The sequence below is a fragment of the Hyperolius riggenbachi genome, chromosome 12 (genome assembly GCF_040937935.1).
Source record: "Hyperolius riggenbachi isolate aHypRig1 chromosome 12, aHypRig1.pri, whole genome shotgun sequence".
Lineage (NCBI taxonomy): Eukaryota > Metazoa > Chordata > Amphibia > Anura > Hyperoliidae > Hyperolius > Hyperolius riggenbachi.
This window is the reverse complement of record NC_090657.1, coordinates 50837974-50860403: the sequence shown is the minus strand read 5'-3', so window position 1 is coordinate 50860403 and position 22430 is coordinate 50837974. Positions and strand designations below refer to the sequence as shown.

General features: G+C 45.2%; 1 protein-coding gene and 1 long non-coding RNA gene across 5 annotated transcripts in view; one reads left to right on the top strand and one right to left on the bottom strand.

Moving 5' to 3' along the window:
• The window catches only part of LOC137540890 (uncharacterized), a 131744-nt gene that overhangs the window by 102287 nt on the left and 7027 nt on the right, over window positions 1–22430 (top strand). For all 3 annotated transcript variants that reach the window (XR_011025066.1, XR_011025067.1, XR_011025068.1), the window contains one exon: window positions 21412–21578. This is a non-coding gene — a long non-coding RNA (uncharacterized lncRNA). The remainder of the gene's footprint in view (window positions 1–21411; window positions 21579–22430) is intronic.
• MTCL2 (microtubule crosslinking factor 2) overlaps window positions 4242–22430 on the bottom strand; it is a 163278-nt gene continuing 145089 nt past the window's right edge. For both annotated transcript variants that reach the window (XM_068262075.1, XM_068262076.1), the window contains exons 12-15: window positions 18197–18256; window positions 16581–16651; window positions 13662–15060; window positions 4242–11428 (exon numbers count right to left, since the gene is read on the bottom strand). In XM_068262075.1, the coding sequence (XP_068118176.1) occupies window positions 11282–11428; window positions 13662–15060; window positions 16581–16651; window positions 18197–18256 (1677 nt within the window). In that variant the 3' untranslated portion in view covers window positions 4242–11281. The remainder of the gene's footprint in view (window positions 11429–13661; window positions 15061–16580; window positions 16652–18196; window positions 18257–22430) is intronic.

Below are 22430 nucleotides of genomic sequence, written 5' to 3'. Positions count from 1 at the left end.
ACCATACAAAAATGCATAACAGGATCATTACGGGCCACTTATAGCTCAAATGAATCTCATTAATATTTATCTGCGGTCTAAAAACGACTTTTCCTTCAGGCAGTGTGGTGTGAGAACCATTATATATATTCCAACATTATCAACCAGCAGTTTCAAATATTTCTAGCTATGTACAATAATCATAATAATTTATCAATACGTTGTAGAGTAAATACAAATTCATTGGTGCGCCTACATTGCTGATGTGTACTTTAATACAAGAGTGTGAATGTGTGAAAGAAATGAGGCCCTATAAAATAAGTGTAATTGAATCAAAGGTAGTTCTCATTTCAGACCATTTATACCTGAAAATAAAACTCCAAGCTCTCCGTTTCTTCCTCTGCTCCAAACAAACACGCACAAGTGTGGCTAATAAAAGGAGTGTGTGACCAGTCAGCTTGCTAGTAATCATGTGACCGCCCTAATATGCATAGAGCCAAATCTACCTCACAAAATGAATGCTTGGACATGGAGGCAGTAAGTTTTCTCTTGGGTAGCCCTTCAAGTTCAGTTTTCTAATTTATTTTTATTTTGCATGTTCCAGATGGAAAGTGATCATTTCTGCCTTATGATGATAAACGTTTGGACACGTCATAATTTTTGAGGCAAAAAATATTTTCAACTTTGTCCAACCCTTTCCCCCCCCCCCCCCCCCTCCTTTCAGAGGTCCATAGCAACCAGCTTCCCAGTCTCTTATTGCCGGATGCCACTCTTGGCAGTCACTAAATGATGTATGTGTGGACGCACACACCTAACTTTTGACCGCCTAGGTATGGCTTAAGCTCACTCGGTTAGAATATATTTCTGGGAAGAACATGGTCATTGAATGCGGGAAAAATATTACAAGCCCCAGTTTCCATTGTCAATTTTTTTGTGATGCAAACTAGAAGAAGATGGCGCTTTGCAGTTTTTTTTTCTTTTTTTAGTAAAAAGTTGGAATTGTCAATTTCAATTATAAAAATAAGACCACAACAATCACTTTCCATCTGAAAAATATAGCAAAATGAAATCCGAAATCTGACCATAGGTATCACAAGACATACAAAGTTGTAAAACAACAAAATGGTTGCCTCACAAAATGGTGGCCTCTAAATTCAAGCAAAACAAAAGTTTGCTTTCCTAAAACAGAAAGAATTTGCGATAATTCAGGTTGGAGTGAGCTTGAGATGTCTCCCAGAGCAACACTGCTGAATTACACACTCCAATGAGTTCTGGGTCACCATGAGCTTGCTGGTTAGTCTGTGCCTCTAAATTCAAGCAATAGGTTTTCTTGTGAAGTAGAAGTCACTAGGCCTCATAGACTAATGTACTTAGGGGGAACCACAATTTTGAAACCGACAATGTAATTGGCTATGTAATCAATCACTCTCTGTGAGGACTGCAAAAGACAGACTCTGATAGGCTGCTACGAGCATCAACCATGTTATCCATCAGATGATTTTGTAAGGCCCGCAATATATATTGCTCAACCTACCTCACATTTTGTGAATAAGTCTGGTAAGAAGTGATCAAACAAATTTAATGCAGTCAGTCAGAAGCCATGTGTGCATTTTGAGTTTCATTTTGGCTTAGTATATACAGACAATGTTTTCAGTAATTGGGCCTACATGATTTGTTTAATAGCACTAAACTGGTCATAGCCACTGCAGAAAACTGGAACAAACATGGAACAGTTGCTGCAGCAACAAACAATCTGGTTACTTTTGACACTTGCTCCAAATCTGCCCCAGTTCTCTGTTTAATATACTTGAGAAATTGGCCCCAAAGTGCAGAAATTCCAATCAGAAATCACTTTAGTACAGTCAGATTAGCACAAACTAAACTATGGTTTATTTCTTGTATCCTACACCATAAGTGGGACTGTACCTCCCACAGAATATTACTTCTGCGTAGAAGACCAACATTTCTTTTAGCTCTGCGGGTGCAATATGGGAATTTGTTTTTTAAGAAAGAGACAGGTTACTGGGCAACCAGAACATCTTTTCCTACACAGAATGACCAATGCCATCAATGATGCAAATATCTGTGTTGTGAGGTAACCTTAACTGTCCAATGAGGATTCTGCTACTCTGTACAATCTCACCAAAGAAGTGATTTTTGATTGGCCAACAGGTTTATAGTGCTGCCCTTTATACAATGAAGGCCTCGCTATGTTAATGCCACAAACTAGGAAATGAAGCAGCAGGCCATTTCTAAATCAATTATTATTATTCTAGTATAAGTAAACGTGTATAACCGTATTGAAAACATCCACATAATTCCTCTAGTGTACATTCATGAAGAAAATGCATTAAAAGCGACGTAAAGTGAATAAATCTTGCTTATCTTGCTTATTGCTATTGATTTATAAAACTATCTTTGTCCTCAGTGCTGTACAAGTTACTGTACATATCTCGGCATCATAAATTATAACTGCATCTCTCAAGTGTTCATAACAGCAAAGGAATTGCCATGACGATGCAGTGTGCTACATAATCTAACTGCAAAAACTAGAATTAAATATGTAATTTATTACAGAAAAGAACACTAATAAAAATGTTTGAGGGGATATAGCTAGTTAGTGTCTGGGAGAAATATACGGTGCCTGCGGGAGGAGTGTACTGTGCCTGCGGGAGGAGTGTACTGTGCCTGCGGGAGGAGTGTACTGTGCCTGCGGGAGGAGTGTACTGTGCCTGCGGGAGGAGTGTACTGTGCCTGCGGGAGGAGTGTACTGTGCCTGCGGGAGGAGTGTACTGTGCCTGCGGGAGGAGTGTACTGTGCACGTGGGAGGAGTGTACTGTGCACGTGGGAGGAGTGTACTGTGCACGTGGGAGGAGTGTACTGTGCACGTGGGAGGAGTGTACTGTGACAGACTGAGTAAACCTAATTAGCGTTGTGAGTGTGTACTACGGGAGGTCACGCCCATTTTCCATAACACATGGAATGTGTACGGATTTCAAGTATCAGTATGGATCCAGTGAAATGATTCATTAGAATTGTTGCATTTTGTATAACAGAAGTGATCACAATCACCATCTGCAATTACCTTCTATTTTAGGTAGGCAATTCTGTAATTTGCAATTTAAAAGTACGTCTGCAACAGTGGATTGTGATGTCAGCTTCAAGTTAAAGCAGAAACTATGTCTAATGCCATACGTTGGAAATGCATGCTATTAAAGCCAATACAAAACCATAATTTTGCCAGAGGGAGCTCCTCCTTCTGTGTCCTATAGATCTTTCCATTACAAGTGTGGCCTAGTAAACCTTCCTGGCCAGCACACCCTGTAGGGATCCCTGACTTTGGAATCTTACAAGCCAAGCACATGCTATGTGGGTGGTCTTACAGTCATTTCCAGCAAACACACTACAAGGAGTCGAATGCTGATATCAGGCCACGTTTATAGTTTCTTCTATTCTTGCAGTACCTGATAGGAGTTCAAAATGGCTGCCTCCAGGGTAGGAGGGGACCTTTGGATGTGACAGGTAGTGGTCATTGAAATAAATGATCTCTGCTAGCAGAATGATAAACTGTGTTAGTATGATTTTCCATTTCTATGAGGAGTGCGTAGCAAGGTCTTATGTGCTCACATCCATATGAGGTGTATTCACTGCATGTTTTGGACCACTGAATGTGGCGAGGTGAGCAGGGATTATGAGGTCACATAATTGTGTGTAACGTGGCGAGGTGAGCAGGGATTATGAGGTCACATGATTGTGTGTAATGTGGCGAGGTGAGTAGGGATTATGAGGTCACAGGATTGTGTGTAATGTGGCGAGGTGAGCAGGGATTATGAGGTCACATAATTGTGTGTAACGTGGCGAGGTGAGCAGGGATTATGAGGTCACATAATTGTGTGTAACGTGGCGAGGTGAGCAGGGATTATGAGGTCACATGATTGTGTGTAACGTGGCGAGGTGAGCAGGGTTTATGAGGTCACATGATTGTGTGTAATGTGGAGAGGTGAGCAGGGATTATGAGGTCACATGATTGTGTGTAACGTGGCGAGGTGAGTAGGGATTATGAGGTCACATGATTGTGTGTAACGTGGCGAGGTGAGCAGGGTTTATGAGGTCACATGATTGTGTGTAATGTGGCGAGGTGAGCAGGGATTATGAGGTCACATGATTGTGTGTAATGTGGCGAGGTGAGCAGGGATTATGAGGTCACATGATTGTGTGTAACGTGGCGAGGTGAGTAGGGATTATGAGGTCACATGATTGTGTGTAATGTGGCGAGGTGAGCAGGGATTATGAGGTCACTTGATTGTGTGTAATGTGGCGAGGTGAGTAGGGATTATGAGGTCACATGATTGTGTGTAACGTGGCGAGGTGAGCAGGGATTATGAGGTCACATGATTGTGTGTAACGTGGCGAGGTGAGCAGGGATTATGAGGTCACATGATTGTGTGTAATGTGGCGAGGAGAGCATGGATTATGAGGTCACAGGATTGTGTGTAATGTGGCGAGGTGAGCAGGGATTATGAGGTCACAGGATTGTGTGTAATGTGGCGAGGTGAGCAGGGATTATGAGGTCACATGAATTTGTGTAAAATGGCGAGGTGAGCAGGGAGTAGGAGGTCACATGATTGTGTGTAATGTGGCGAGGTGAGCAGGGTTTATGAGGTCACATGATTGTGTGTAATGTGGCGAGGTGAGCAGGGATTATGAGGTCACATGATTGTGTGTAATGTGGCGAGGTGAGCAGGGATTATGAGGTCACAGGATTGTGTGTAATGTGGCGAGGTGAGCAGGGATTATGAGGTCACATGAGTGTGTGTAATGTGGCGAGGTGAGCAGGGATTATGAGGTCACATGAGTGTGTGTAATGTGGCGAGGTGAGCAGGGATTATGAGGTCACATGATTGTGTGTAATGTGGCGAGGTGAGTAGGGATTATGAGGTCACATGACTGTGTGTAATGTGGCGAGGTGAGTAGGGATTATGAGGTCACATGACTGTGTGTAATGTGGCGAGGTGAGCAGGGATTATGAGGTCACATGATTGTGTGTAAAGTGGCGAGGTGAGCAGGGATTATGAGGTCACATGATTGTGTGTAAAGTGGCGAGGTGAGCAGGGATTATGAGGTCACATGATTGTGTGTAATGTGGCGCGGTGAGCAGGGTTTATGAGGTCATGTGTAAAAGGAGAGTGGCGGTATATGTAAGAGAAGGAAAGTGGTAGCATATGAGAGAAGACTGGCGGCATACCAAGAAGAGAGTGTCAGTATAGGCAAGAGGAGGAGAGTGTCAGTATAGGCAAGAGGAGGAGAGTGTCAGTATAGGCAAGAGGAGGAGAGTGTCAATATAGGCAAGAGGAGGAGAGTGTCAATATAGGCAAGAGGAGGAGAGTGTCAGTATAGGCAAGAGGAGGAGAGTGGCAGTATAGGCAAGAGGAGGAGAGTGGCAGAGGAGGAGAGTGGCAGTATAGTGAGAGGAGAGTGGCAGTATATGCAAGAGGAGAGTGGCGGTACATGCAAGAGGAGGAGAGTGGCAGTATAGGCAAGAGGAGGAGACTGGCAGTATAGTGAGAGGAGAGTGTCAGTATATGCAAGAGGAGGAGAGTGGCAGTATAGTGAGAGGAGAGTGGCAGTATAGTGAGAAGAGAGTGGCAGTATAGTGAGAGGAGAGTGGCAGTATAGTGAGAAGAGAGTGGCAGTATAGTGAGAGGAGAGTGGCAGTATAGTGAGAGGAGAGTGGCAGTATAGTGAGAGGAGAGTAGCAGTATAGTGAGAGGAGAGTGGCAGTATAGTGAGAGGAGAGTGGCAGTATAGTGAGAAGAGAGTGGCAGTATAGTGAGAGGAGAGTGGCAGTATAGTGAGAGGAGAGTAGCAGTATAGTGAGAGGAGAGTGGCAGTATAGTGAGAGGAGAGTGGCAGTATAGTGAGAAGAGTGGCAGTATAGTGAGAGGAGAGTGGCAGTATAGTGAGAGAAGAGTGGCAGTATAGTGAGAAGAGGCTGGCAGTATAGTGAAAGCAGGAGACTGGGAGTATAGTGAAAGGAGGAGAGTGGCAGTATAGTGAGAGGAGAGTGGGGGTATATGTAAGAGAAGGAGACTGACAGTATAACTTCCTATAGAGGAATGTAGAAAGTGGCAGTAGGAAAGCAGTGTCTGTGCTGTGAATCTCACCACGAGGAATGGTCTGGGTAGCAGTGTGAATTTTACAGTAAGAGCTACTGAAAGTGACCAACAGCAGGCTCACCAAAGAATCTACCCATATCTGTGTCACACCCCTAGAGGGCGCTACATGCGGACACACAACTAGAGCAGGGCAACCATTTAGGCTCACCCCATGCACCTCTTAATACTTTGGGTTTACGATACCCAGCAAACCTGGAGTGGATTTTTCTGCTATGAGGTGGCCAAAGTTTTGCTAAACTCACCTGAGTCAATTCAGAACATAGAGCGAGTTGTTGAAAGGTCAGTAGTGGTACTGTGACTGCAGTTGTGTGCAGCTCCCCCAGAGACCATTATGACTGGAGCAGTGATTAGCTAGTAAGCACTAGCCACGCTCTTGCCACTTCCATAACTTGAATTTGACCTTAAAACAATTGCCCACCCATTTGCTGTAGGTGGGGTAAGTAAGGCAACCTCTTCAGGCAGCCATCACTCCCCACAGCCACAATTGTGGCACCTTTATTCCCAGAAGCCCTCATGCTAGAGAGCACAGAACGCCTAAAGTATGAAAGCTAAGGCCACCAGATACAAAACCAGGTGATGTTCTTTAACCAGTGAGGTGTTAGCTACCCAACCTACAGCAAAGGGCAGCAGGCAGACAAGATCTTTCAGCAATCCTTATGTTCTTGCATGACTCAGGTGACTGGTGAAAACTATTGCCACCTCATATCAGACACTTTCTACACTATCAAGACCAGGGCTGCTGGATCATTTGTATTTTCCATTCTTACTAAATCAACCCCATTGTCTCTACAGACAGAGGAAAAGCACACTTTCCATTCCAGGATGCAGGGAAGTGTGCCAGATGTCTGACTGGTTTCCCAGATCTGCATACACAGTATTGAGGGTTCAGTGCCCCTGCAGCGATGCCTTCTGTTACCCATGTCCCTTCCAAAGCCAGCGCTGGTGACAGGTTTACTTTAATCAAAGGTGTGACAGGAGTAAGTCCACAGTAGTGGCAGTGTGAACAGTTACTGTCAAAAGTGTACAAAACGGCAGTAGAAGACGGTTACAGATTAGGTCCCCAGTTTCAATAAAATACTTAAAAGCAGTTTAAAAAGGAGAGGCAATGTTGGGCTCACCTCTCCTGAAGAAACAAACCAGTATTGGTTCAAGCAGTTTAAAATGGACAACACGTTTCGCTGGGTTTTACTGGCTTCTTCAGGTCAGACAACAGTGCCTTGTAATTTGGCTAATGAGTCTGAGTGCCTCATAGTGCCAGGAGTGGGGGTGAGGGCATGTTATGTGGTATTGTGAGCACGATACAAGAAGTATACGTGGTGTACCAAGTCAGCCAATGGAGAGTCGGCATCATCGGCAGGCATACGGAACGACAGCTTCTATTAGTGGAGAGGAGCTGTGCTGATGGCAGTGTAAGTTTACATACTACAGAATAACAGTCAAGCTGGGACTGTACACACAACAGCCAGGAGCACAATGTGTACCACAGATCTCAGGAGGAAACTGGTCTATTCAGTTTATACATAAGTGAAATGAATTGCTACAAGTTCAAGCAGGAGAGTGAAATAGGTAACGTACAATATTTACTGTACAATATCACCTAATCTCATCACAATCGTGTAGGGTGACGGCTTACCTAAAGATTCTGAATGGCAATCTAAAGTGTATGGCCAGCTTTAATTTGGCAAAAAGAAGGAATGCTCCATGAGAGGAATCGATTCCTACCACACACTGCATATCAATCTTCAACAGATTCCAGCAGGGATACAAATGGACAGCATCAGGGGGAAGAGTTCACTTACCCGACGTGTTTCATGTGACTCCTACTCCGGCACTAAAGTAGCATCGTAGTCATGTAATTTGAACTCCCCAACTCTGTCCACTTCTTCTGTAATGAAATGGTGCTGAAGTGTGGTGTTCGGCAGTATTTGGGCGTTCCGAAAAAGATACGGCAAATTTGAACACCAACACTAATTGAAGCCACACCTACCCTCTGATGTCATCACAAGCGGCCCAAGACTGCCAGGTTGTGGCCACTCCAGAAACACCGGCTCAAATCTATGCTGATGTGTGGAGTGGTCTGATGCCATCAATTTGCTTTTTGTCAATTAGATCAGTTTAGATCAATCCTCTGTGTACGACCACCATAAGCTAATTCATTACTGGACACCAGATTCTGCCAGATAGCAAAATTTGTTTTGGAATGGAATGAGGTTTTACAGCAGAACTTCAGATATCTAACAAAACCCGATACTGGTGATTACATAATCATGTCTTTCGTTCAATAAGATTAAAGAGGTCTCCCAGTCACAAGTTCTGGTGAGGATTGACGGTTGAAAATTTGGTGACACCGGAAAAATCAAGAAAGCAAATATGACCTGAGCTTAAATACAACTGCGGAAAATTCCTTTTGTTATGCAGTGTACATAATGCAGACAAACACGATGTTTCAGGCGGGAGCCGTTTGTAAAGTGCCAGTAATACTTAATAAAAGGAATTAATCTGCAATTGTGGTTGAGCTCAGGTCATATCTGATTTTTTGGTTCTTGACAGAGGTGGTGGATCACCGAGGGACCTTGGTGCTCCCACACCAGACACCCTTAATTAATGTAGCCTGCAGGATCATTGCAATTTGGACACCAGGAAAAGAACAGTCCTAATTCTGAGTGGTAGGACACCCTTTTAGGAGGTGATGATTGGTGGATGGGGCAGGCTTAGGACAATCTGACACCCTGTCAAGGCAAAGGTATGATCAGATTGCCCAGAGTGGATCAGAGACTTCTGAACTCATTCTACCAACCACTAGGAAATGTGGAGGGCTGGGAATTTTGGTGACCAGCAGAATTCCTACTCCCTTGTTTAGTATTGACGCTAGTGTACACAGGCTCTTAACATTACTTCACATCCCACTTCAATGCGAATAGCAAACTCGGCTCACACTGAACTGACACAATATTAAATAATCATCTGAGGTCGCCAAGATGAAACTCACACTGAAGTCAAAATATACTGGCCATTAACCTGCGTGAGATGTTCTTTCAGATAGCAAAATTCAGTTAGATGTTCTGCTGTAAAACCCAGTTCCGTAAACATCTGATCCTAATTTGAATATAGTGTCAGGAAGGCGCCTCCTCTTTATTTACAGTCCCTTGTAAATAAAGAGGAACATCTAAGGAGAGTGACCGCCCAGTTCCAGAAGGATCCGGGATACTGAGCGGAGACTGTTCCCCGAATGTGCATACGGTAGTTGCAATTAAGCAACCCAAACTTGTGAGTATAATCTCGCACAAATTCACATGTTCCAATAATAACGATACTACACCATCAGGCTCCTGTCCTCCCTCAAACTTACAGGTCCAGGGACGCCCAACCGTGGGGAGGGATCATCCCGGTGGCCTGACCTACTGCCTCATCCCAGTTTGAGCTAACACTTCATTTCCTGTTCTCTTGGGTAGTAACAGTAAATAAAACAGGATACGGGTGAAGTAAGAAGCTCTGTCGAGTTTTTATTGCTCTCACTTCATGTTTGAGTGCCCAGCATAGGACACAAAGAAAGCATGGGTGGTCACTAAACAGGAAGTGAGATGTGAGGAGAATTCTCCACAGATAGACAGTAATAGCAAGTTTGACAGGTTCTACCTTTCCCCATTAAAGCTGAAATTAACAAGAATGGTTTTGGCTGTGGTTCTAATGTATTAGGTTACGAAGAGGTGTGAATTGTCGGTTTTAAAGAAGTTACATGACCGACAGACATCTACTCACCCACACAGAAAACTACCAGATATATGGAAATAAAAGGCATATCGAGGTCTCTACAAGTAAAAGGCAGAAGGTATTACTCAACAAATACTAAAACAGTGCATTTCAGTTTGAAAATAAGTGTGCTGTTACGGCAAGAAAAATTATGAGTATATATAATATATATACAGCAATATACATTGCAAGTATGTTCATCCTCCTAAATACTCCTTTATACAGAATAGTTTATATTCAGTCCCAGGCAAGGCTATCCGATTGACGTTCAGGTATATAACCCACTTTGCTGAGCAATCCTCCCAGATGCTTTCAGTCACAGCTGGATGACATCATCCACAAACCAGACAATAGTATGCCTCGCCTTTCATCATCTCTACCATATTACACTTCAGTCAGCTGTCTACTGCCCAAAGTGCTTCCAACAAAGTTCATTTGTTTCAAGAACCCACTACAAGGATGTTGTAGTGGTTTTTTTAATTTAAATTTATAAACTGCCCTATTTTTCTAATTTTAACTGCCCGATAAATAAATTATAAACTTAGGTCTAATTATTCCAAATAGAGTAGACCATGGTCGATTTCAAAATGTTTGAACACCCGAACATAAAAATTGATCCACTTGATGAACTACCAAGTATTGCTACAGTAGAGCTTTTGAAACCCAATGCCACGTTCGTAGTTTGGTGAGGTTTAGACCACCCGTAACTGGAATTTCCCATTTTTGAGTGGATAAGAACTTAAAGTGAAGATGTCCCAAGGACCATATCAGCAGGACCTCTGCAGTGGGGTTCTCTGACCCACTTTTGCCTGCCACACCCACTGTGCTCTGATGTCTCACCTTCCTGCTACTATGAAGAGTAGCAAACTATGGGGATTCCAGTGGGATATCTTGCTCACAGGCTATCAAAAGTGGGTCAGCAAATCCTTGTCTACCCATAATGGGAAATATCACTTTTGGTGGTTTGATCCTTTAAATGTGAGAGGTAAGGGCTGAGTAGCCTTATTGTGCAATCAGAGGAATGATGAAGAGTTTGGTTCAGACAGACATCAATCTGTCCAGTTCTACACCCAAACATTATACAACCGTGGTGCTTTTAGTGCATTTAGCTCCTACTGGAAACAAGACAAATGCGTTCACATACAGTATTCGGTGGACAGTGTATTCTTTAGTACCTACCTTAAGGTACAAAGATTATTTAGGTTAAGTGCTATTCTAGGACGCAGCAGGGGAATGATTTGGATTTTCAACTACACATATAAATATCCTATGTACAGAAATGAAGGTATGCTTGTGTTATATTCCGTGAACCAGAGTTCTACTGCCATGGATGGAACCACTACCGTGTTGGAGGAGGAGTAGAGGCTGGACTCTACTTAGTTTGATCCAGTTGTGGGCTTTTCCTCGGCTGGCACTGGTTCTTGGTGGACCTGGCACTTGCTGTGAGCTTGGCGTGTTTGGGGCCGGGACGGTCTGGAGAAGCAGGAAGTGACGGGGTGGGTGCTACAGTTGCAGGCGTAATCCTGTACGGATGAAAAAGGAGTAATGAAAGCTGTGTGGACATCTGACAGAATAAGGTTTCTGAGAACTTTTTATTCAGAGGGATATTCTGCCTTCGCTAATTTGTGGTTTTGCTGATAATTTAAATGGAGCTTGGAAGTGTCTGTCTGGATAAAAAGAAAGATCTGAAGTGAAAGGGATATGGTGGCTGCCATATTTATTTCCTTTTAAACAATACCAGTTGCCTGGCTGACCTGCTGATCCTCTGCCTCTAATACTTTAAGCCACAGACCCTGAATAAGCATGCGGATCAGATGTTTTGGCTGCATATTTGTTGCAGGTGTAGGATTCACACTGTACTGATGCCAGAAAGATCAGCAGAACTGCCACACAACTGGTATTGATTAAAAGGAAATACAGGTAGTCCCCTGTTAACGACGAGATAGGGACTGTAGGTTAGTTCTAAACCTGAATCTGTTCTTAAGTTGGAACACTGTGCCATCTCTGTCCCCTGTACCTCCTCTGTGCCTCCAGTGTCCCCCTCTGCACCTGCTTATACAAGCTTAAAAGCCATTTTTTATTTGAGAAAATCAATTTTCAAAAAAATCAAACACTACAAGTCTAATTTGAAATTTTTTGGGGGGGCTTGTTCCCGTGGAAACACAGAATCCCTGCCGTTCATATCGGCAGGTGGTTCGTAAGTTGGGGACTACCTGTAATTATGTCAGCCTCCATATCCCTCTTGCTTCAGGTTCCCTTTAAAGTTATTAAAAGTGACCTTTCCATTTCATGCTGCAGCCAGGTAAAGAATTGGCCTGTGATAATCTATGTCTAGAGTGGTTTGTAAAAATACTTCAAGTGAAGGCATAAAGAACATCCAATAAATTATCCTTTGTAAAATAAGCACCTTGTCTTAATAGATGAAAAGGGTCAACGTGATGCGGCCAATTCCTGCCGGTGTGCAAATTTCATGTAAACTGCGTGCATCTTGGAATTGGGCCAATTGAATGTACTTCCTGTACACATCAATTGTATCTATTCCAAGAAGCATATGGCTAGCATGAAATTTGCGTGCAAGTCAGAGCTATTTGCATCTCAATGACCATCTCCATTAATACTAATCTCTTAAAAGGAACTTAAATCGAAAGATAAAAAAAATGCGTCAACTTACCTGGGGCTTCTACCAGCCCCCTGAAGATGCCCTGTGCCGTCACTAAGGGATCCTCCAGTATTCCGCAGTGACCTCTTTCGGCCGGGCAAGTAGACAGCCACTGCGCATTCATAACCGCGCACGCGGCCTCTATCACGCTCCTGTTGCCAGGAGCGTTCTGTGCATGCACAGTAGAGATTTTCCCATACTGCCCATACGCAGAGTGCTCCCGTCCACGGGAGTGCGATCAGGAAGTGTGCAGACCAGGACCACACATCCAGAAGAGGGGCGCTGCAGGGGAAAGAGGATCGCTCAGTGACTGCGCGGCCACAGGGCAACCGCAGGTGGCTGGTAGAAGGCCCAGGTAAGCTAAACTCGTTTGTTTCCTGTTGATTTAGGTTCACTTTAAGGTAGCCATACATCAGGCGACTTGGCGGCTGATCGACCATCCGATTCGATTATTATAAATGAATCAGATGACAACCGATGCCGCCAATTGCATGCCTGATCGACTATTCAACCAGTTTTGGGACGAAATTGATTGCATGTATTGGTCGGACATGACAAAATGCAGACTTGCTTGATTGGGTGCTCTTCAGTAACGGCGAGCAACGAACGCGACAAAACCACGGGCACTGTTGCCTAGTGAATAAATGTATGTGTGCATTTATACGTACCTGTCCTGTGTTGCGGTGCCCGTCCATCTTCCTAATCCACCACTCTTCCAGCACGCCGGCGCTTGTGATGTCACACACGCATCACTCCGACGGCTTGTTTGGGGCTAATGGAAGAAGGGTGGATTTGGAAGCTGGATTGGCACCATGACACAGGACAGGTAATGTATAAATGCACACATGCTTATTTATACACTAGGGAACAGCGGCAAGATAGCGGACTCTGACGATTCTTGAGCGATTTCATGATGAAATCAATTGGGCCTGCGGTGTATGGGCAGCTAACATATATTTCTCCAATTAGATTCAATCAGAGAGACATTTGTCTCTTGGTCAAATCTGCCCATCATTGCCTGATGTATGGACACCTTTTGTGTCATTTAAAGACTCGGCCAATGTACATAGCTTTGCATTTGGTGTAATTCCACTCACTTCAGTTGCAGAGACGGAGGTGGCGTCTGAGTCCTTGGAGATTCCGTCTTTACCCCCTAGGCTGGATCTCTTGCTCAGAAGTTTAGATGCATTGTGAGAGGAATGGCACACGGTAGAGGAACAATGGTCGTGGTTGTCTGGTCTTCTACTACTTTCCTCAGCTTCTTTCTTTTCAGTGCTTGTGCTAGGGCCCTGAGCTGAACGGCCACACACATTTCTGAAGAACTCCTGTACAATGCCATACTTGGGGACTTCTGCTTTATTTCTGCTCTCTACCACGGTCTGCTTGCACAATGACTCTGTGCTTCCGGCATGGTCCACCACATTGAACAGACTGGAGGAGCCATCGTAGATGTTGCTTAGGACAGGGCTATCCCGCGTTGTTGTAGATCTGGCCCAGGCAGAACCATTTTGCTTGCTCTGGTGAAGGTTCCACAGGCTTCGATCTTTTGAATTATCTAGTTTAGATGAAGATCTTCTCTGCAGCTTGGGTGAGCCAAACTTGGGAGAGCAGCAAGGTCGTTCAATCCGGGAGTGTACTTTGTCCAGCGAGGTTGAAATATGCTTGGTCCTTGCAGACAGTAGAGAAGAACTCCTAGGTGACCAGCTCTTTGCATGCAAGCCTGTCCTGGTTAAATCAGTCTGAAGACCAACATTCACCATCTGGACGGTCTGAACACCTATAGTTGAAACAGTCTGGGTAGATGTGGTTTTGGTCTTTCTTTCCAAAGAGCTTGAACGAATAGCCTGCCGGACGCAATTTGTAATCTCTTTCATGTCGTCGCTCATATTTCCAGATATCTCCAAATCGCCCAGAGAGGATGGGAATGCAGGAACAGATGGAGTGGAGTCCGTGGTGGTATCTTTCTCTAAAAGATCCCTCTGCTTTTTGGAGAAGTTGCACAACCACCGGCTGTAAGACTTTCCAGATGTACAATCTAACTTCTCAGATTCTTTAGGCTTTGCCATGGTAAAAAGGAACCCAGGTTCCACCATTATCCTCTCTTCTTTATTGTGGACCAAAGGAACATCTAGTTTACGCACAATGGGTGGACTATAATAGATCCTGATACCTGTTCTGTCTGGGGCGGTGTAACTTCTCTGTACCTGCTTGTGACCTGGCTCTCTGTTATTCCCAGACTTATCCATTGTGTAATCCCAAGAGGAAATCCCCAGCCTGTCTTTAGCTAAATGTTCAGATAGAGCTTTGTCATTCATGTAAGTGCAGTGCTTCTGACTGATATCTGCCTCTAAAGAACCATTTGTCAGGAGCGGAGAGGCCAAGATTCCATTCATCCCTTTACTCTTCTCATAATTATTTGGAGGCAGTTGTCCTGGAAGATATGGAGAACTATCCAGCAAACTCTCAAACTCTGACATCGACGATACAGACTTTGTTCTGAAAGAGAACAGAATATTTTTAGTTCATGACAATTTGGGCAACAGTAATATCCACAAGCGCAGGAATATAATTGCATAGTATCGCTTTCTGGAGTACATAGTTCGTGAGCTTCTCTGAGGGACAGTTAACATGACCAATACCCATCATGAGCCTAAGGGTGCCTATAAAATGAATTCAATTTTGCAGGCCGATCGACCTTTCGAACTGATGATATGGGGTCCAAGGAAAACTTAGTACCGCAACAAGGCCACCCTTGAAAGATATGCAAGTGCCTGTCGGTAACGCCCAACAGTCCCTCGGCCGGTGTCCCCACAAGTGTATATGTGTCTTCCCTGTGTGCAGTGATGAAGGCTCACCTTTCACAGTGGCGCAAATCCTGTCCTCCTGCAGTGTCAACACGAGCACCTGTAATGACACTAGCGCATGTAGCGATGGCACTATATGCGCCGTGTCACGTGGTACAGTCGCTTCCTGTGATGCCAGTGGAGGCCAGGATTGGCGCTGGCGTGCGACAGTTGAGCATGCAACACTGCACACAGGCATCGGGGTAGGAAGGGGTCAGGGGAATACAAACTCGAGGGGCAGCAGCAGGACGATTTCCAGTAGATTCCAAGCTGAATGCTATTGGAAATTGGTGTGCTGTGTGTGGGCAGGGAAATATATTTTTGGATTTGTGATTGCAGACAGACTTTAAAGTGTACCAGAGACAGCTTAACCTAAAGATTTTATACTTACCTGGGGCTTCCTCCGGGCTGGAGCTCTGCTGAGTCCCTTCACCATCCTCCCGCGTGCTGCCGTTCAGCCACAATTTGCGCCGGTAACTGGCTCAGTCGCGTCAGTCGGAGTCTTCTGTGTATGTGCGGAGGTCCCACACACGCGCACAAGACCCTGACTGACATCACTGAGCCAGTTGCCGGTGCTGAATGGCAGAACGCGGGAGGCCGGCGAAAGGACTCAGCGGTGCTTATGGGGCTGGAGGAAGCCCCGGGTAAGTATAAAATCTTGAGGTTAAGCCGTCTCTGGCTTCTTTTGAAGGACAACTGAAGCAAAAGGGATACGGAGGCTGCCTTATTTCCTTTTAAGCAACACTAGTTACCTGGCTGTCCTGCTGATCTTCTGCCTCTAATACTTTTGGCCATAGACCCTGAACAAGCATATGCAGAAGATCAGGTGTTTCTGACATTGTCAGATCTGACGATTATCTGCATGCTTGTTTCTGGTGTTAATTCAGACACTACAGCAGCCAGAAAGATCAGCACAACTGCCAGACAACTGATACAGTTTAAAAAGAAATAAACATGGCAGCCTCCATATTCTTCTCACTACAGTTGTCCTTTAAGGCCTTCTACCAAATGACCTGGCCTTTTTTTTCTTGGCGTATTGATCCTCGACATCGACCAGAAAGCTAGAAATCCACTTTTGGCCAGAGCAAGCTGTCAAATAAATGTAAGAAAGGAAGAAAGAAGAATTCTGAGCCTAAGAACTAGGATGAAGGTGTCCCCACAGTCTAAGCTCACCTTTTTAAACCAGTCCCGTTAGCATCCACGTCACAGTCAATATCTTTATCCTGCATGTTGTCATTAAGAGCCTAGGAGACAGAAACGTATAAATATTCATATCACAGAGCTTAAGATATCAAAGAGACATGTCTGGATAACAAGACTGCTAGAGAGGGCTTTGTGCTGCTGCCTTGTCACGGGGGCTGCCTGGGAATATGAAACACAGAGCAGGAAAATCTAGCAGGCTTTTCATGGATCATTCCACAGAGGAGAATAGCTTTTTAATGTGCTGACTAGAGGTGGTGGCAGCTGAATGCTGTATAGAGTTACTGTATGGAACAAATGTCTCATCATCTAACATCTCCTGACAGGGCGTGACCGTTCACCACAAGAGATGCATCTTCTGCACAGAGTGGACAGGCAGGCAGGGCTGCTTTCAAGGTCACAGTCCTTCCCCAGCGTGAGAGGCTATACAGTAACTGCTGCTGGAGAATGTCTGTCAGCAGGTGAACTCCAGTGTGAGGGGGAGACCCGCTCCTCCTCCACTCTACAAAGGCCACTACTACGGTAGACATGGAGTATAAATTACAGTACCTAAAGTGAAACTAGATAGAGCCTGTAATGGTAGGTTCCTTCTGCATGATAGAGGATTTGGGAGGTTGCGGGATGAAATAATCACCTGTTCTGAAGTCATCCATCCAGACAGGTGACCATTCCGCCTCCCTGTCAGAACGGGCCCTGGCGAATGTTTTTAACTCGCTGTCAGGCCTCTGTGCACAACCACCTGCACGGCCACAGCTCACCCTCGGCAGCCGCATCCTGATTGGTGGCTGCTGTGCTGGGGGCGGGCTGCGTTTGCCGATTGCATTGTCTGCGCCGCTCCCCCACCTGCCACCATGCACACATCGCTCCATCGTCCCTCTGCTGCCCCACATAGCAACAGAATGCGTTGTCAGCTACATAGCAGACACGGGCCTGTACAGGCTGGCCAGCGATATCGCCCTAGGGCAGCGAACGGCAAACTTGGCTCCCCAGCTGCCATGCATTGTGAGTCTGACAGCCACAGTCATGGTTCATAAAGGCAAATGCAGTGTGGGACTTGTAGTTCCTTAACAACTGGAAAGCCAAGTTTGCAGATCACTGCCCTAGTGGATCAGTGTCCCAATCCCCGATTGGCAACATAAAATCAATAGGTGTGTATGCACCTTAACACCCCACCCAGACTGACTGTAGTGTTCAGCTAACCACATAGATGAGATTAGGATTAGAATAGGCCTAACCGCATGCGCACACACGCACGTGTACACACACACACTTATAACAGGGCACATTGGTGGGCAACACCAATCAGAGCAGGAGATGTAGGGTTATAGTAGGGCACACACCTCCCAACCCTGTACGCTTCCCTGGTGTCCCCCCTTATACAGTTCCCTGGTGTCTAGTGGTCCCCCCCCCCCTATACAGTTCCCTGGTGTCTTGTGGCCCATGTCCCTTTCCCATATGGTTTTCCTGGTAATCTAGGGCTGCTCCTCCAATATAGCTTCCCTGGTGGTCTAGAGTGGGCCAAACATAATGTAAAGTGGGGAAACCACTTGGAGGGCAATGCGGATGGCTGGGTGGAGTTTGATATGTACCTCCTTCCAGCAGCTGCTCTTCCTCTCCGGAGCCTTCCTGACCCAGCAATCCTCGTCCTTCTGCAAGGAACCAGAACACTGTTAAAAACTGATTAGGCAACATAACTACAGATGGTCAATCAGAGGCTAAGAATTCCCAGCTTGCATGCAAATGTAATGTTAATTGTGTGCTTGCCCAGAGTCAGCGGCAGACAGGTAATGTGTAGTGCGCTGGGGGGACAAACATTGACCACTGGGGACAGCGTCAGGGGTTTCTTCGCTCATTGCGATATCTCTCGCTGTCACCGCCGCACACTCGACCAACCACAACAGCCCGACATCTTGCAGCAAGGTCCGACCGATTTATACGACCAATTTCGGCCCAAAAATGGTCGCACCATCATGCTCTCAACAGGAACAGATTTCCATCCGATTCGATTAACCACTTAAAGGAATCATCAGGCAAAAAAAATAAAAAATAAATAAAAAATATCAGCCTTACTCACCTGGGGCTTTCTCCAGCCCGTTGCAGCAGACTGCCCCACACCAACCGCTCCGCCACCATCCCGGGCTCCCCACACGCTGTTCAGGCCGACCTCGAGGTCGTCCTTACTGCGGCTGCCTGAAGCGCTGCTGTCAATCATGGCCACTTGGTCCGCAGCACACTGCGCAGGCACAGTAGTTCTGCGCCTGGGCAGTACGCCACGGGCAATGTGGCCATGATTGACAGCGCGCTTCACGCAGGCGCAGTAAGGACCTCGGCCTCTGCACCGTGCGGGGAGACTGGGACGGCGGCAGAGAGCAGAGTGGTCAGCATGGGACAGTCTGCTGCAAGGGGCTGGAGAAAGCCCCAGGTGAGTAATGCTTTTTTTTTTGTTTTTAGCCTGATAACTCCTTTAATGACAAGCAAAAATGTCCTGCTAGAGCCTCTTAACAGCTCCAGGATGTTTTTATGAGTCAAACAGTGCTGATGCCGCTGTGCGCACACTCCCGTGCGTTCCCGTGCGCGTGAGATTAGTGAAGAAAAAAAAAAAAAAAAACATAGAAAAAAATATACCTTTATTTCCAAATGATATATTGTCACCATACTTTGTACAAGGGACATTATTAAAATCTTGTGACAACCAGGACAAACAGGCAGATAAAATGTGTGGGTTTTATGCACAGTAGCAATGTTTATATTAAAAACTATAGGGGATGAAATTGGAGAAATAGTGTATTTTTTCATTTTTCTTTGTTTTTCCCTTTAAAATGCATACAAAAATAAAGTAATTACTGAAAACAAATATCAACCCCAAAAAGCCTAATTAGTTGTGAAAAAAACAAGATATAGATCATTTCATTGTGATTAGTAGTGATTAAGCTATTGGCAAATGAAAGGGATGAGCACTGAGGCCCCACACTATAAATCGCTATACGCTAAGGAAAATGCTGAGCTTTTTTCTGGCGTTTTCCTCCATAGGTTTTTCAGCGTTTCTTCACTGTATGAGATAGCGTTTTGCGTTTAGCTCTCCCATACAGGAAATGGCCGCTAGACAGGAAACAGAGGTGTTTTATGGGTAATCTGCTCTGGCTTGTGGGTAATCTGCAACATTTACTGAGCCATCGCTTTTGGGGCGATTTTGAAGCGCTCCTATCTTTAACATTAAAGCACTAATCGCTAAAAAATGGTGCAGGTTACGAGTTTGCGTTTCAGCTAATCGCTAAAAAAACACAAAATGCTTAAATTAGAACAGCCACATACGACTTTACATGCAGAAATAGCCTGAAAAGCGCTCTAGTGTGAATGGGCCCTGAAAGGTGAAAATCGCTCTTGTCCGTTAGGGTAAAAACGCCTTTGGGGTGAAGTGGTTAAGATGATCAAGTCAGATGGTCGATTGGCCGCCAAGTCGCCTGATGTATGGTCACCTGTACCCAATGATTGACCATTTCTACTTTTCAGATCGTTAAGATATACTTTCAAAAAAACAACTCTTCTGCGACCCATAACTTGTTATTTTTTATTATTAGAAATAAAATGGAAATGAACCACATACAGCTTGAAACAAAACTGAAACAAACAGATTTACTGTAACCAACCAGATTTGTCCAGATCTCCTGCTAAACCTTTCTTGCATATTACAGCTGGTATTAGAAGCCTGTATGTACTGCGTAATCTTCATAATTTCCACAATTCATGCATCATAAACAGGGGACTCTGTTGCGTTAATAAAACAAGTTTAACCACTTGAGGACCGCAGTGTTAAACCCCCCTAAAGTCCAGGCCATGTTTTGATAAATTGGCCACTGCAGCTTTAAGGCCAAGCTGCAGGGCCGCACAACACAGCACACAAGTGATCTCCCCCTCCCTTTTCTCTGATCGTCCCCCAGGTGTTTGTTTTTTAATAAATATTTCTTTATTTTAACAATATTTTTAACTATTTTTTTAATTTTATCATCTCCCTCCCTCCCCCCACCAGCCAATCAGCGTGCATCGGCCACCTTCATAGCAACAGAGGGGCAGCCGTGTCACCCGACTGTCCCCAGTACAGCGCTGCTGCAGATCGGAGCGCTGTATCAATTAAAAAGACGGCGGGCCGCCGTCTAACAGTCTCCCCAAGCGGCGATTGCAACTGGGAGACTGAAGACGGAGCAGAGCTCCGCCTACCAAGCAGGAGATGCGCGCGCAGCCTGTGCACGATCTCTTCCAGTACCCGCCCCCAGGACTTGATGCCAATTGACGTTAGGCGTCCTGCGGCTGCTGCCGCGGTCACGCCCGTTGGCGTGACGAGGTCTTTAGGTAGTTAAAGCTTAGTACACACATTCAAATTTGATAGGCCACTTTTTCTATGTCAAACTTACCTACACAATCTGTTAATCTATTCATTGCATTCAAATTTTGGCCAATCATAAATGGATGCATGAACACATCCAATTTTAATTAGCCAATGATTGTTCAATTTCACCACCTCCATGTAGTGGGCATTGAACAGATGGGGTAGGTAAGTACTTACATGGAAGTGGTAAAATTGTGCAATCATTGGCTAATCAAAATTGGAGCAGCAATGGGCAGCGCTCACAAGCTGCAAATGAAATGTGCATATCTCCTCCTCCCTCCCAACCCCCCACGAGGCTAAATACACACCTTTAATACAAATTAAATGCAAATTATGTACTAATCATTATTCTAAGAATTTGAATGCAAACTGAAGCCCATGGAGGCAGCTAGCCTGAAGTATGCTTTTGTTTTTGTACAGTAGAAGGTGATGGCAGCGCTTCCAGACACTGAATTGACTAGTCACCCTACCAGACCCTGACCTGCCGGGGGTCAGCAATACTTCACAGGCTGCCAGCAGGACCAGTGAGAAGACCAGAGCTGTGCAAAGGGACAGACGTGAATTCTAGAGGCTGGAAGAAACGCCAGGTAAGTAAAGCTATTTTTATTGATTCACTTTAGATATCCTTTAAGGAATCCCCAAACGTTTTGGGTCGAGGGCCGGGTCAACATACTTCAGACCGCTGGTGGGCCAGAGTAAACATAAAATGATGTCGAAGTCTTTTCGGGCCAGACAGTGTAGCATACCCATGTGACGACCTGCAGTCCAATTGGACAGCAGTGTCACCTGATGTGGAATTTGATTGGAAACCAGCGAATGACTGCTTTCTGGCTTCCATGTGGATGGGTGGTGCCAGTACAGCTATTCCATATGCAGACCACCAATATTTAAAGAAGTAGCTGACCGCATCTATAAGTAATACAATTTTGTGTGTGTGTGGCCAGTAAAAAAGCTTCACGGGGCCACATTCGGCCCGCGGGCCTTAGTTTGAGGACCCCTGTTTTAACAGCTAGATATGAAGGCACAGCCCTCTCTCCCTCCCCACCCAGTGAAAGTTGTATGCAATTAGTAGGAAGTGGTGACGATATGCAATAGGCGGATGTATTATATAAAAAGGGATTTATTGTCGCCTGTGAGCTACAAATGTCATTATTCCAGATTTAGGGCAGTGGGGAAGTTCGGATAAAACCCTCTCCCCTCCCCCAGCTACAGATTTATTTTTCTAATTATAGAGCTCTCTGATAATTAGGCAGACTCGGTCTCATTGCCGCCGCCCCTCACCAGCGCAGATAAGGGTGGAACGGAGCAGTAAATGGGGGATCATTAGCTGCAGTCACATATTATTCCCCCTGGCAGCCGAGGAGAATTTCCCAACACGCCGCGCTGGGATCCGTATCCACTCCCGCCGCCGGCTATGGAGGGATTTAAATACATTTGGC